General features: G+C 40.8%; 2 protein-coding genes and 1 pseudogene across 2 annotated transcripts in view; 1 reads left to right on the top strand and 2 right to left on the bottom strand.

Annotated features, from left to right (window-relative positions):
* LOC115436284 (zinc finger protein 345-like) overlaps positions 1 to 16,373 on the bottom strand; it is a 589,760-nt gene that overhangs the window by 263,335 nt on the left and 310,052 nt on the right. The window lies entirely within an intron of this gene.
* Positions 1 to 16,373, bottom strand: part of LOC115435837 (zinc finger protein 420-like) — a 363,895-nt pseudogene that overhangs the window by 232,553 nt on the left and 114,969 nt on the right.
* Positions 1 to 16,373, top strand: part of LOC115435836 (uncharacterized) — a 1,131,008-nt gene that overhangs the window by 1,105,952 nt on the left and 8,683 nt on the right. Inside the window, exons 8-14 of the mRNA XM_030158449.1 lie at positions 3,191 to 3,409; positions 3,844 to 4,011; positions 4,656 to 4,754; positions 5,111 to 5,221; positions 5,889 to 6,028; positions 6,113 to 7,901; positions 11,139 to 11,312. Coding sequence (XP_030014309.1) covers positions 3,191 to 3,409; positions 3,844 to 4,011; positions 4,656 to 4,754; positions 5,111 to 5,221; positions 5,889 to 6,028; positions 6,113 to 7,901; positions 11,139 to 11,312 — 2,700 coding nt within the window. The remainder of the gene's footprint in view (positions 1 to 3,190; positions 3,410 to 3,843; positions 4,012 to 4,655; positions 4,755 to 5,110; positions 5,222 to 5,888; positions 6,029 to 6,112; positions 7,902 to 11,138; positions 11,313 to 16,373) is intronic.

Below are 16,373 nucleotides of genomic sequence, written 5' to 3'. Positions count from 1 at the left end.
TAAAGTTCACCTATTTAACCCTTTAACGGCTCTTTGTTGTCGGTGCTCACTGTGGGTCTGGACTGAAACCTCCATCTGTCCGGTCAGGGCTGGTTTCACATGGTCAAACTGAAACTGAAGGTTCTGAAGCTCCGTGGATCTCACGAACCGACACCGATTAAACTGCGTCACAGAATTGGGTAAAGTCCAGAAGTAAGTCTGGGTGGGGGGGCATGTGGACGGGACAGTGGTTAGAACTGAACCTAGTCTCACACCTGAACCACCGAACACGATCATCAAATAGGTGAGAACACCGGTCTACAATTTTTTTTAGAAATTATCTGCTTCAGAGATTAAATGTGCTAAATTTTTTACGTATTTTAATCAAGTTAATTGAAAACAAATGATAAAAATGCTGGTTTGTTAATGTTTTCCAGATAGGCTATATGATAAAGTGTTATTACACACATATGTTGCTTTATGTCCATTTATACAATAGATTTATAAATGTTCCACTGATGGAACTTGTACAGTGAATGCATTGTAGTGTGCAGACAGTGTTTTGAAGTAGATCTAGACCAGTTTAATAAAGATAAGAAATAAAGATAAGATATAGAACTTTTAGGGTATAAATACTGTGCATTCAAGGACTGTGGGAACTCCTGTTAAACCCTTATATTAACGAACCTTTGTCCTAAAACATTAAATATTAACTTGATGACTTCTGAGTAAGAAACGTTGAAGATAAACAGTAAAAATCAGTTTACTTCTTTAGATTTTAACAATAATGTTGTAAAACTTATCTGTAAAAGAGCAGTTTCCATAAAAAACAGTTAGCAGTAACATGTGATTGTGGTTTTCACTGTGATAATGACTGTAGACCTGAACCCTTCTGCATCCCTGTAAATTTACCCCCCCCCCAACAAAAGATAAACATGGAAAAATAACTGATTGAAAATCATCATGCATCTGTTTTTTTCTGTATTAATGTCTCAAACCTCTTCAGCTTAACTCAAAATTGGCAAAAGGTCAATAATTTTCTGAATTTAAACCCTGGAGGATTAAAGATTCACACACCCTGGAGCCAATCACAGTAGGTTCAGTGTGTTCTCAGGATGTGATTCGATCATTTTCATTGAGATTCAGACTCTTTCAGGATCCAGAATGAACGTAAGGCAGAGGATGAACCTGCTCCAAAGATCAGAGGTCACAGAGTTTAGTGGTGTTGAGGCCGTCACACCAGCGTTTAGTCTGATCCACCTGTGGGTTTGACACCAGGACTTGAGTTGAAAAGAGTGGGAGGTACTGCTGTAGTACTTGAGACCAGTCATGGGTGCATTTTGACTCAGTCTTGTCTCGGACTGTGTGGACTCTGGACCGGTTGAGACCTCTAATGTTAAGTTATTTGCTCACTGATTAGAGTGGAAAGGGATCCGTTTCAATATCATTTCATTTTTGGTTGCTTGATTTGTTTCCCATGGTTTCCCCACCAACGGCTGCATACAGAAACACCACACAAGTGTCAACACTCCCCCCACCCACCCCACCCCCCTCCCTCAATTATGCGGTGACCAGGACAAGGTCTGTCAGCAGTGATGTCTGCGAACTCAGTAGTACTAAAGTTTGGTTTCCAAAACCACAAGTTTTTTACTCGAGTCAAAATACAACAGAGATGTTAAAATTATACAGTTGACGAATATATAAAAACCTAAGCATTACAGAATTAGAATGCAATATGTTATAATCATGATAACTATATATTGTAATTGGAATGTAATATAGCAGTTAGATAATAGTTGTATAATAGTTATGATTCCTGTATTTTGCTGATTTGCTCTAAGTTGTATGACTTATTGACATTAGAAGGTTACAGGCTTCAAGGGGTAGAATGGAAAAATACAGACAGAGGGTCATAGATGGGTTAGCTTAGTTTTTAGGAGTGTTTGGGAATGTTCATTGTTTTATTGTTGTATTAGTCATAAAGAGAAGACGGTAAGGTCTGTGTGGTAAGGATGGGGGGTGAGATTGAAGTGGACAGCTTTGGTGGGGGTGATACGTGAAGGGATTGGCTGAAGTTAGGAGGAGGAAGGCAACACCCCAAGTAAAGAGTGTAAAGAAGGGAAGGAGGGAAAACAGAACTCTGGGCTCTTGAGGACAGGGAGTCAGAGGGATGGGTCCTTTCCTTGGTGACTTCATGTCTGTGGGCTGGGGAATCGGATTTTTTGTAACCTTGGGAGACCACAGATCTGTCTAAGTTTCATTAATATTCATTAAATGATTGATTCATTGTTATTCTTAAATTCTGTTTTAGGTCTATTTTATGGTCAAGGTAATAACCAATGTAACGAATGCAGGGGATAGAGAATTGGAGTCAGATTTGAAAGTAAAATACCAACAGAGATCAACAATTCCTAACTGTTCCTGAGAAATTTTCTTTAAGTACACAAAAAATATTCCAACTGCTCTCAGGCTGTCAAAACCATACTAAACCAAAAACTGTGACCAAAAATAACCCTTATATATTCATGGGTTTGTTTTGGATGGTGAAGACATTTGAGTGTTTTGTCATTGCATTTCATTCACATGCGCTATGTTCCCATCATTTTAACGCTGTAATTCTGTGAATGAAACAGCTGCTATTCGGTTGAAGAAAGCTTGATTTTTGACACAGAAAAATAAACTAAGAATGGAGATTTCCTGCATTGTGATGCTTTGAAAAAAGTGCAGAGACTATTTGTTACTGTTACTGTAAATCAGTCTTAAAATAGAGAATTCTTACTTTGTTCACTGTTAGTAATTTTTCATTGGTGTGGTCTTGGTCTTGACCCATAAAATTCTTGGTCTTGTTTTGGTCTTGGAACCCTCTGGTCTCGGAAATGTCTTGGTCTCAGATGGTGCGGTCTTGACTACAACACTGGGAGGTCAAACACCACTTGGATGTTCAGGTCCATGGTCATGTGGATTTCCTCAGGGATGTGAGTTGACCTCATCGGTGATTTTGTCCATCTAACAGTGACATATGTAGGGCCAAAATGATCCAGAATGTATTAGTTTATACATTTACCATCAACTAAAACTGTCACTGACATAAAGAAAAAAAACACTCATTTAAAGTCCATGAAATGATTTAATAATGTATATAATTAACAGGTTGATTTGTTTATTCATAGATGAATTAATAATAAATGGATTGATGATTAATTTGAAGCAGAAACAGTGTTTTCTGCTGCACATTTACACTGTGTCAAAGCATCAATGTGACGACCAAACAAATGAGCCAATCACCATCCAGTAACATGTCATGTGAGGGTTCAGAGCTCCTCCCACTGCAGGCGTTGACACCTGATGTCTTTACAGGTGAGACTCAGATTGATCCTGGAAACAGCTCAGCGGTGACGAACACAAACCCTTTTCTGTCCGACGTCCACAGGTGAGTTTTATCTGTGACTCTTTGAATCCAATCAGGACGCTTTGATCTGAGTCTGTGACAATAAACTGATCTGGAAACACTTTACACATGTTTCTGATGTTTAAAGTCAGTCTGGGTTCATGACGTTGTTTTTACTGGACTCTGATAACTGTTGACCTTTGACCTTTCACATTCACAGTTTAGTCATTTATTGATGAACTAGAATCTGATCAGGTGATAAAGAGCTGCTGTTTAGGTCAAATAAAGCACCTTCAACATGTTCATGACCTTCCTCAGTCGTTGTCTACAGATAAAAGTCTGACACAATAGGACACTTACACTTCCTGTCAAACCTGTCAAAATAAAAGTAGATTGAGCTGCTGTTTATCATGTACAGGATGAATCAGTGTGGATTCAGGTCTAGACTGATGGTTTGTGTTCTGATGTGGATTCAGCAGAATGGATCAGAGTGATGATAGAGAGGAGGGAGCCCCTCCCTGGAAGACCACCCACAGACCCCCCACAGGACCTGGACCTGGACTTGGACCCAGCTGTGTGTCCATGAAGAGTGATGACTCCATGCGTCTCCCAGTATCTTTTAAAAGACATGCTCCACAGACTCAGTAAGTGAACCTCAGATTTGGTCCAGATTCATCAACAGGGTTTTCAGCTCAGTCAGTCCTAACTCGGCATTCTATGTCCGACCTAAAGTTAGTCCTGTTGAACCATCGATGCCAGATCGACTTTTTCTTCAGTCTAATAAAAGTCAAACACAACAGGACACTAACACTTCCTGTGAAGCCTTTCAAAATAAAAGCTGACACTGTTTAAATTATATCCTAACATTGACTATGTCAAATACCAGGACGTTCTACTGCATCCAGGAGAAGGATGTTAATATTTACTGTAATTTTAACATCCATTATTATTGTTATTATTATTATTATTATTATTATTATTATTATTATTATTATTATTATTATTATTATTGCTGTTTAAGTTTAAACTCTAATAACCCTGACATGTTCTAGTCTGGTATTATGTGTATTAAAATATTCACCTCATGTAAAACAGTCCATTAAAACTGTCGGATTAATGTAACATTAAATGACACAACATGAATTTATGTTACTTATATTAAACTACACTATGTTACAGAAAGTTAGATTTCACTGTGTTATGTGTAATTACCTAACACAATGTTCAGCATCAACCAGACCAATGTAAGAGTTCAGCACTAAAACCACTGTACCATCAATGTTCACAGACCTGGACCTGGACCTGGACCCAGCTGTGTGTCCATGAAGAGTGACAACTCCATGGGGGTCCCATGGGATTTTAAAAGAGGACATGTTTGTGATCCTCAGTAAGTGAACGTCAGTATCAGAACAGCACTGAGTGACCCTCGGTGGACGAACATACAAGGTGCAGATAAATGACTCATAGAGCTCATTCTGAGTTTAGGTCTGAGGGTCCACTGATCTGTTTCAGCTTTAACACATTCTTATGTTAGACCTGGACCCTGAGTCCTCACATATGAGGACCATATGTGACCTCAGGTCAGAGGTCACAGCAGAGTCAGAAAACATTTGACAGAAAACAGCATCTCCTTTAACGTCCACATGAAACTGGATTCTTCTGCAGTAGGATATGAATCACACTAAGACCACAGTTTAATGTCAGAGTTCAGCACTAAAACCAGTGTACCATCAATGTTCACAGACCTGGACCTGGAACTGGAACTGGACCGGGACCCAGCTGTGTGTCCATGAAGAGTAATGACTCCATGTATCAAGGAATACACTTTAAAACAGGACGTGTTCCACAGACTCAGTAAGTGAACCTCAGATCTGGTCCAGATTCACCAAAAGGGTTTTCAGCTCAGTCAGTCCTAACTTGGCATTCTTTGTTTGACCTAAAGTTAGTCCAGTTGAACCGTTGGCATCGCATCAACTTTTTCTTCAGTCTAATCAAAGTCAGACACAACAGGACACTAACACTTCCTGTGAAACCTTTCAAAATAAAAGCTGACACCGTTTAGATTCAATCCTAATATTGACTATGTCATATACCAGGACGTTCTACTGCATCCAGGAGAAGGATGTTAATATTTACTGTAACTTTGACATCCATTTATTTTTATTATTATTATTATTATTATTATTATTATTATTATTATTATTATTATCATTATTATTATTATTATTATTATTATCATTGCTGTTTAAGTTTACACTCTAATAACCCTGACATGTAATGTGTTCTAGTCTGGTATTATGTGTATTAAATATTAACCTCATGTAAAACAGTCCATTAAAACTGTCGGATTAATGTAACATTAAATGACACAACATGAATTTGTTACTTATATTAAACTACACTATGTTACAGAAAGTTAGATTTCACTGTGTTATGTTTAATTATATAACACAATGTACAACATCAACCAGATCAATATCAGAGTTCAGCACTAAAACCACTGTACCATCAATGTTCACAGACCTGGACTTGGACCTGGACCTGGACCTGGACCCCGCTGTGTGTCCATGAAGAGTGATGACTCCATGGGTCGACTGATAGACTTTAAAACAGAATGTGTTTCAGAGACTACAGAGGAGCTGGCTGAGCATCTGCACTGCAGTAAGACCATTCTGTACAGATTGAACAGATGAAAATACTTGGATTTACTGTGAGACTGATGGTTTTATCTGGGTCTGCATTCAGGAAGTCAGTCTGGAGTTCAGTGTGAACTGAAACGTAACCTGAAGCAGAAGTTTGAGTGTGTGTTTGAGGGCATCGCTAAAGCAGGAAACCCCAAAACCCTCCTGAACCAGATCTACACAGAGCTCTACATCACAGAGGGAGGGACTACAGAGGTCAACCAGGACCATGAGGTCAGACAGATTGAAACAGCATCCAGGAACCCACACAGACCACCAACAACCATCTCATGTGAAGACATCTTTCAAACACCACCTGACAGAGATCAACCAATCAGAACAGTGCTAACAAAGGGCGTGGCCGGCATCGGGAAAACAGTCTTATCACAGAAGTTCAGTCTGGACTGGGCTGAAGACAAAGCCAACCAGGACATCCACTTCATATTTCCATTCACCTTCAGAGAGCTGAATGTGCTGAAACAGAAGAAGTTCAGCTTGGTGGAACTGGTTCATCACTTCTTCACTGAAACCAAAGAAGCAGGAATCTGGATCTTTGAAGACCTCCAGGTGGTGTTCATCTTAGACGGTCTGGATGAGTGTCGACCTCCTCTGGACTTCAACAACACTCAGATCCTGACTGATGTTACAGAGTCCACCTCAGTGGATGTGCTGCTGATGAACCTCATCAGGGGGAACCTGCTTCCCTCTGCTCGCCTCTGGATCACCACACGACCTGCAGCAGCCAATCAGATCCCTGCTCAGTGTGTTGACATGGTAACAGAGGTCAGAGGGTTCACTGACCCCCAGAAGGAGGAGTACTTCAGGAAGAGGTTCACAGATGAAGAACAGACCAACACAATCATCTCCCACATCAAGACATCACGAAGCGTCCACATCATGTGTCACATCCCAGTCTTCTGCTGGATCACTGCTAGAGTTCTGGAGGACGTGTTGAAGACCACAGAGAGAAGACAACTGCCCAAGACCCTGACTCAGATGTACATCCACTTCCTGGTGGTTCAGGCCAAAGTCAAGAACGTCAAGTATGATGGAAAATCTGGGACAGATCCACACTGGAGTCCAGAGACCAGGAAGATGATTGAGTCTCTGGGAAAACTGGCCTTTGAGCAGCTGAAGAAAGGAAACCTGATCTTCTATGAATCAGACCTGACAGAGTGTGGCATCGATATCAGCTCAGCCTCAGTGTACTCAGGAGTGTTCACAGAGGTCTTCAAAGAGGAGAGAGGACTGTACCAGGACAAGAGGTTCTGCTTCATCCATCTGAGTATCCAGGAGTTTCTGGCTTCTCTTCATGTTCATCAGACCTTCATCAACACCGGAGTCAATCTGCTGTCAGAAGAACAAACCACATCCCAGAGGTCTGGATCTGCAGAGACACAGTTCTACCAGACCGCTGTGGACCAGGCCTTACAGAGTCCAAATGGACACCTGGACCTGTTCCTCCGCTTCCTCCTGGGTCTATCACTGCAGACCAATCACAGACTCCTACAAGGTCTGATGAAACAGACAGGAAGTAGCTTAAAGACCAATCAGGAGACAGCTGAGTACATCAAGTGGAAGATCGATGATAAACTGTCTGTAGAGAAAAGCATCAACCTGTTCCACTGTCTGAATGAACTGGAGGATCGATCTCTGGTGGATCAGATCCAACAGTACCTGAGAGATGGACATTTCAACCCAGATGTTCTGTCTCCTGCTCAGTGGTCAGCTCTGGTCTTCATGTTACTGTCATCAGATAAAGATCTGGATGAGTTTGACCTGAACAAATACTCTGGTTCAGAGGAGGCTCTTCTGAATTTGCTGCCAGTCGTCAAAGCCTCCAACAAAGCTGTGTGAGTCCAAACAGAGTGAAGTTTATTGAATTTAGAGTCTGGTTTAGGACATTTTTACACTTTCTTCATTCCTTGTCAAACCACGACGCTGATCATATTAATCAACATCATAACTTGATGGAATTCACATCCAATCCACTTCATGTGTATGACAGTAGGAGCACATCTGATCCAGTCCATCAAACATGTGAATTAGTTTATGGTGGACCATGGATTTAGATCCTGTTTGGTCTTCAGTGCTGGTTATAGATTCTCTTTAAATAAATCTGTAAATGTACGTGTTACTGAGACCCTCAGATAAATAAAGGGGTCATAACCATAGTCATAAATGAACAGCAATGAAGGTCCATACGGTTTGTCTGAGTGTTAACAGGAAATAGTAGCTCTGTGATCCATTGACTTTATAACCTGATATTTGACCAAAACTAGTGCTTATCTGTAGAAATACTGGAAATGAAATGAAGTGGAGTTTAGAGAAGATCAGTTTATTCTGCTGCTGTTTTTAAACCAATCTGTTCTGTTTCTGCAGATTGACTGTCTGTGACCTATCAGAAAGAGGCTGTGAAGGTCTGTCCTCAGTTCTCAGATCCAAATCCTGTAGTCTGAGACATTTGGACCTCAGCACCAACGACCCAAAGGATTCAGGACTGAAGATCCTGTCAGATGGACTAAGGAGTCCAGACTGTAAACTGGAGACTCTCAGGTCAGATAAAGTTAGAATCTGAATTCATGGGCTCAGGCTCACAGGCTCCCTCATTCCGGCTGCGTTCGGCTTTGCTCGCTCTTTACATTGGTAGTAATATATGGCCCCATATGTCTCGTCGTTTGCAGCCATCTTTCCTTGCCCAGGTGAATCTTCTTCTTCGATTTTTAGTGGCAGTTGGTGAACCTTGCAAGCACAACTCACGTAAACTCACGTCAGGTACAAGAACGAGCAAAGCTGAATGCAGCCGGAATGAGGGAGCCTGTGAGCCTGAGCCCAGGCACACAAACCCTGGTTTTACAGACAAATCCCGGTACGCATTTGTGGATCTCTCACGGCAGAAGTGTAGCAAAATTCACGTGTGTAAAGAGAGCCAATCGAGAAGCCGCTTGACTTGTAACCAATGATTTGTCTGTATTTCTGGGTCTTGTAGTGAAAATACTTTGACTTTTCAAATCTGATTACACACACACAAGTTTTTTTACACATTTGCAGATTGTTGTACAGACACACAAATCTCATCACGCATTTACAGATTCATTTACACATGTGCAAATCCGACTGCGCACAGACAGATTGAAATACGGACACTCAACTCTCCACACGCATTTGCAAATAATATTGCTATAATAATGGCCCCATACTGGAGCGTCTGACTGGACGTGTAAAGGACAGACTAGGGTTTATTCCACACTAGTTGTAAAAACTATGAAGGGTGATGTTGAAGGGCTGATTGAGATTCAATAATTCAAACTTCTGCATTGGCATACGGCCAGATATGAAACTGGTCAGGGATTCCCTTTATGCTTTTATTTTAGTCTTCAACAAGATTATTTACAGGATGAATGGATGAGGTGTTGTCAATGTTCAACAAAGGGAAACAAAAGTTCTATTATCCAAACAATTCAAGACATACTGAAGGAGATTCAAATAACCACAATGTAAAGTACAACTTACTCACAGATGCATCTATATCCAGTCAATGCATTAACTTAGTCTTTTACCCAGTCCACATGCTCTGTCCAACAAAGGAAAAGAGGGTGTGCTGGGTCTGATCCTTCCTCTTAAATGCATGGGTGTGGACTGATAGGTGAGGCTAGGCCCCGCCCCTCCTCAACCACAAAGTGGAGTTTTTAACAGTAGTCGCTGCAGCCCTACCAGACACGCCATGAGATGAACACAGAGAAGACACTTACTTCCTGTCCTCTGTCGAGAGCAGACGTGTTTCTGAGCTGTCCTTGCCTTCCTCTTTTTTCTCCTGCTTTTGCCTCTGCGTCTCATCTGTTTTTGTCTTTGGATCCCCTGCTTGCTGTATTCCCGAACAACTAAATTATGGAATTGATCAACTGGACACTCAGTGCAATTGACAAGATTTTTTCACCCAGGAACAAAGGCGTTGGGAGGAGCCCGCCTGCCCTGACAGAACTTTTGCAGTATGCGATCGACTCTTGAAACAAGTGAAGGTAGTATGGCTGTGGGTTCTGTCGGTGGAGGATATGATATTTACCTGATTGGATTTTTGATAACAGGACACCTTCTAATTGGTCTTGGAGTTGCCCTGGTTTATCACAAAGTTGTAAAGACAGCAGCACACATAGAGACCCCGCTGCTGTCAATTGAAATTAAGGAGCACTTCGGAGCGGTTAGTGACAACGTGAAGGTTTTACAGTGGATGGTGGCACAGTCGGAGGATTGCATGAGCTGTGGACTCACACAAAAGTTGGATTACATCGCTGGACAGACCGTGGATGCGCTCCGGCAAATCGCGGGACTGTGGGTAAAAAGACGAACTGTGCAGGATCTACCTGCTCTGAAGTGATGAGTAATGCTGAGGCCCAGTTATAACAAAAATTAAATTATAACTAAATTAAGCATAAATCAAATCATTTTTTCCTTATTTAATTCTGTTCCTCCTGGGAGCCGGTAAAGCATTTGGAGCTACTCTGGTCTAATCTGTTCCTTTGCAGTCAAAACATCCTTCCAAGGCCAAGATTCAGGACTGAATGAACTGATAAAGGACAGAAGTCTGAGTCTCTTATTTTTCATACACAAACAGACTTTCAAGGACTCACCACATAAAAGCATTTAACAACCCCCCCCATCTCCATCTGCCTCACAACATTCTTCTTCTCTTCCTGTCCCCCTCCCACAACCAAATCCATTGAAAAAGTTCATCACATGACCACGTGTACTGTGTTTATAATGTCTTATGTATGTGATGTATGGGCTTGCATTATCTCCACTGTAATTCTTTTTTCGAAGAAAAGGGTTTGTGGCAGCGCTCTAGCAGGAGCAGCTGCCCGATGTCCCTAATCATCGAACTCAATTTCGTTTGATGTACTTTGTACTGTCAAATGACAATAAAGGCAATTCTAATTCTAATCAAATATAGAGGCTAGTAGTGGAACCCAACCAACCACTCCTACTGTCAGCAGCATCGTGTTCCTCCCTGAGCTGAGATCTATGTGGACTGTGATGGTCCGTCAGTCCAGACCTGACCTGATTGTAATCCAAATATCATCTGTGTCCTCCAGGTTGAGTATCTGTAACCTGTCAGAGAGAAGCTGTGAAGGTCTGTCCTCAGTTCTCAGATCCCAGTCCTGTAGTCTGACTCATCTGGAGCTCAACAACATGGACCTGAAGGATTCAGGACTGAAGATCCTGTCAGATGGACTAAGGAGTCCAGACTGTAAACTGGAGACTCTCAGGTCAGATAAAGTTAGAATCTGAATTCAATTATTTCTGATCTATTGGTCCTGACTGAGTTGTTTAAATGCAGGTGTATTAGATCTAGAGCGGCACAATAAAGTCAATCACAAGTCTAATCACTAAATCAACCTGTGTAATTATAAAATGGACAAAGACCACAATTTAAAGGTTAGGATTTAGATAGATTTAGGCTGATCCAGATGCAAAATTAGGGAATTAAAGTTTACATTCACATCCTAAAAGAAAAGACGAGAAAAAGATCAAACATTCCGACTTGACCAAATATGATCCATTTTAGAAGTGGGTTGATTCTAGTTTGGTTTTCATCCAGTTCTAAACCTTTGCTGTGAATGTTTTGTCGTCTGTGATTAGTTTTAGTTCATTTGGCGTTGTGTTCCAGATGTGGAACTGGTAAAATAGAGATTGGCTGATGGTTACTAACAGGGGCGTTTCTAGGATCTGACCTTTGGGGGGGCTCAGCCCCCAAGAAGCAGCTGACATCCATTCTTGACACAGAATTATTAGGCTATTGAATTTAATCCAGCTTTTAAATTTCTTAGAAATGCCAAAGATTTTTCATAAAAGCATACAGTATATAACAAGAATGTGTGATAATCCAACCATGATCTATGTACAAGTTCCACTGACATACAATCCCACCACTGTATCAGCCCTTTGTCCAGATGAGAGTCTAACATCATCTTAAACCTATGATGTATAATATTAATGATTGAGGATGAATAATGGTCACCTTTTCTCCAAAATTTGTGAATGTAAACTGAGTAAAAGGCTCAGTTGACCACAGCTGCCTATTATATTGTGGCTCACCGTTTTTGGCCTATTAAGGGATAAAAGACCATTTTGAACTTTAGGCTATTTTTGGGCTATTTCTAAAAGCCTATGCCCTCTAAATGTGATGTAGTACTGTGTAAAGATGATATGGAATTATGTGCTGTCCATGACATGGAGGAAGGTAGTTCATGTCTCAATACATACCCCTTTTACACCAAAAAGAACCTGGTACTAGTTCGGTGCCAGTGCTAGAGCCAGTGTTTAACTGGTTCCAACCTGGTGCCTCCAAAGAACCGGTTTGCTTTTCCATATGCTAAGAGCAAATTGGAGCCAAGTCAGAGCCGCGTCATTACGTCATCGTAAAACGTGATCACATGACTGGGTCTGGTGCGGGAGATGCTCACTCAGAAGCAAGCGCTGCTCTTGTGCTTACAAGCCTATATTGTAATCCACAGGCGAAAAACACAAATACGGGTTTCTATATGACAAAAGTAGAAACATTATATAAAGATATTCTATAAACTGATAATTAGTGAGGTCAGCAGAACAATATTGTAACCCAAGTTAATGTGAGGCACAGGAAATACAAACCAAATGAACTTTATGCATTTCAAATGGGTTTATTCACACTTAAGTACAAAAAAAAAAATTGGCTCAAATAAAAAAAAAAATGCTTCAAAAACTTTACAAAGGGGAAGAAAAATCCAGGTGGTGTTGGTGTGAATCTGCCTCCTCATCCATGGACAACAACTGTAAAGAACAAAACAAAGAAACCGTGCGTTAATTGGACATGTTCTCCATAATGTGGACAATAACCCTGTCTACTGGAACACAGTTCAGTTAACTACTGTTAGAACAATAACCCTGTCTACTGGAACACGGTTCAGTTAACTACTGGGTTCAGTTCTGACTTTTATCAACCCACTGAGGAAAGAGCGTTTCGGAGGAAACACAGAAATGTTATTGTTAGCTTGTTCGCATACCAGCAGCTAGCGATTTAACATCCGTAACGTTTGTAGCACACTTTAATCTTTAAAGTCAACTTTTTGTGAGCTATTAACAAGGCGTTTGAGAAACAAAACTTACCAGTATCCTTTGCCGCTGTTTGAACAACAGACTCGTCCACAGTCCAAAGCCTCCAGTCTGTGTCTGCTGTGTCCCAGTTCAGTGCACCGGTAGTCAGATTCACCGGCCTATCCCTTAAACCCAGTCCAGCAGGTTCAAATGTGGGATTCTTTTCGGCCGGCTCTTTGGCCCCAGTTTAGCCCAGCTCAAAGTTGGTGCCTGCCTGGAACCGGTTTCGCAAGTGCTTGGGTGGTGGAAACACAAAGAACTGGTGCTAAGTGAGAGGCACCAGCTCCAAACCAGCCCTGGAAGTAGTTTGGTGGAAAAGGGGTACGTGCGTTACAATGGTAAACAAGTGCAAGTAAGGCAGCAGGGAAAACGTGGACTGGATTTTCAGTGATGTGGGTGTACTCTATATGGACAAGTGGAATGGACTAGATGAGGACGGGCTGAAGGGGCTTTCTACCTTACACTACGAAGTGAAGGGAAACTGACAGATTTATGATCATATTTAAGTTAATAATGACAGGTTATGTGATTATTTATTTAAACTCACATTCTGGCCACATTATATTGAATTTGTCAGAACTTTTTGTAAAAAAAAATTAAAAGAAAATAATAATAATAATAATAATAATAATAATAATAATAATAATTATTATTATTATTATTATTATTATTATTATTATTATTATTATTATTTAATTAATTAAAAGCACCAAATCAATTAGGGGGGCTGAAGAATAATTTAGAGGGGCTTCAGCCCCCTAAAATAGGCCTAGTGACGCCACTGGTTACTAATACTGTCCTGACTTCCTGATTTAAAATCACGTATGATGACATTTTTTTTCCAACCAGTTCCAACCAGAAGGAAATTTACAGGATGTTTAGTTTAGTTTATTTGAAAGGGGACAATGCAATTTTATAAAACACATGGTTACACATGGTTAAAAAAAAAGCCAGAATTAGCCAGAAGGCTAGTTTTCCCCGGCCAAGTTTTAAAAAGGCAGTAAAAAAAAAAACATTTACAGGAGAAAGACATGGTTAGACACTTGATAGGGCACTAATGTAACAAATAACATATACATAACAGACTGTTAAGGGAGCACAAAACACACAATACCTGTACAATATAATACAAGATACATATTCGAACACTTATTATACAATTAAAAGAGAATAAGACATCACAACATATCACGACAACATTTGATCACAACATTAAAACATCACAACAGGCTTGTCTTTTAGTGTTGGCAGCTATAGGTGTTGATAAGCCACATTTTCAATTTTTTTGTGAAGGCCTTATATGTTGTAAGCAGTTTAACCTCCTCAGGTACTGAGTTCCACTCACTTGCACTCCTCACTGACCAGGCCGACTTACTGAAAATACTCCTACGCAGAGGAATGACACAGTCACCTCTGACAGAGCCTCAAGTGACACGTTCAGAGCTGTTTCTTTGGCTAATGTAATGGAGACATTAATGGAATGGGTCAGTGCTTTAATGAATATGTGTCTGTGTGTTTGACAAAGGAAGTACTCACATTCTAGATAGATCCAGGTTTAAGCCAGGACTGGGCAAGTCCAGGTGTTATCCGGGTCCGGAGGGTCCAGGTGTTATCCAGGTCTGGCAGGTCCAGGTGTCAGCCTGAGTGTTTGATTGACAGTATGTTGTGGTCCCACAGATCAGACCGGCTGTTCAAACATGGCAGATCCTGGATTAAGTCCTGATCCAGGAGTAGAAGTCCCAACAGTATTTTGGCTGTGTACACTCCGCCATGACAACATGTTTTCTGAGCATCCTTGTTTTTGCTGCTTTTACACCGGCCTTTTAAAGAACAGATACTGTGCAGATGAAACGTCCATGTCCAGACATAAACAGCTTTGGAGGTTCAAATGTGATCCAGTCCACTAGAATACCCTTCCCGTTTACGGTCCAGACACTTGGGCTTCAACTAATGACCAACTCAACAGTCGACTCATGTGAACATATTACAAAGTGAAAAACAAATCAAACAAAGGCTCTTATTTCTATTCATTGCAGTAATAAAATACTGGAGCATCTGACTGGACGTGTGAAGGACAGACGAGGGTTTATTCCACACTAGTTGTGAAAACTATGAAGGGTGATGTTGAAGGGCAGATTGAGATTCAATAATTCAAACTTCTGCAGTGGCATACAGTCAGATATGAAACTGGTTAAGGGTTCCCTTTATGCTTTTATTTTAGTCTTCAACAGGATTATTTACAGGATGAATGGATGAGGTGTTGTCAATGTTCAACAAAGGGAAACAAAAGTTCTATTATCCAAACAATTCTAAACAAACTGAAGGAGATTCAAATAACCACAACATAAAGTACAACTTACTCACATCCGCATCTATATCCAGTTAATGCATTAACTTAGTCTTTTACTCAGGCCACATGCTCCATCCAACAAAGGAAAAGAGGGTGTGCTGGGTCTGATCCTTCCTCTTAAATGCATGGGTGTGACCTGATAGGTGAGGCTAGGCCCCGCCCCTCCTCAACCACAAAGTGGAGTTTTTAACAGTAGTCACTGCAGCCCTACCAGACACACCATGAGATGAACACAGAGAAGACAAAGAATCAAATGTAGAGGCTAGTAGTGGAACCCAACCAACCACTCTTACTCTCAGCAGCATCGTGTTCCTCCCTGAGTTGAGATCTATGTGGACTGTGATGGTCCGTCAGTCCAGACCTGACCTGATTGTAATCCAAATATCATCTGTGTCCTCCAGGTGGAGTATCTGTAACCTGTCAGAGAGAAGCTGTGAAGGTCTGTCCTCAGTTCTCAGATCCCAGTCCTGTAGTCTGACTCATCAGGACCTCATCAACATGGTCCTGGAGGATTCAGGACTGAAGATCCTGTCAGATGGACTAAGGAGTCCAGACTGTAAACTGGAGACTCTCAGGTCAGATAAAGTTAAAATCTGAATTCAATTATTTCTGATCTTTTGGTCCTGAGTGAGTTTTATTAAATCATGTTGTACTTGTTTAAATGCAGGTGTATTAGATCTAGAGCTGCACAATCAGGTCAAACACAAGTGTAATCATTAAATCAACCTGTGTAATTATAAAATGGACAAAAATTACAATTTAAAGTTCAGGATTTAGGTGGATTTAGGCTGATCCAGATGGAAAATTCAACACAATAAAGTTCAACACAACCTGTGTTTTATGG

This window comes from Sphaeramia orbicularis, chromosome 16, assembly GCF_902148855.1.
Source record: "Sphaeramia orbicularis chromosome 16, fSphaOr1.1, whole genome shotgun sequence".
Taxonomy (NCBI): Eukaryota; Metazoa; Chordata; class Actinopteri; order Kurtiformes; family Apogonidae; genus Sphaeramia; species Sphaeramia orbicularis.
Note: the sequence above shows the minus strand (reverse complement) of the source record. Positions and strands in the feature narration are given on the sequence as shown.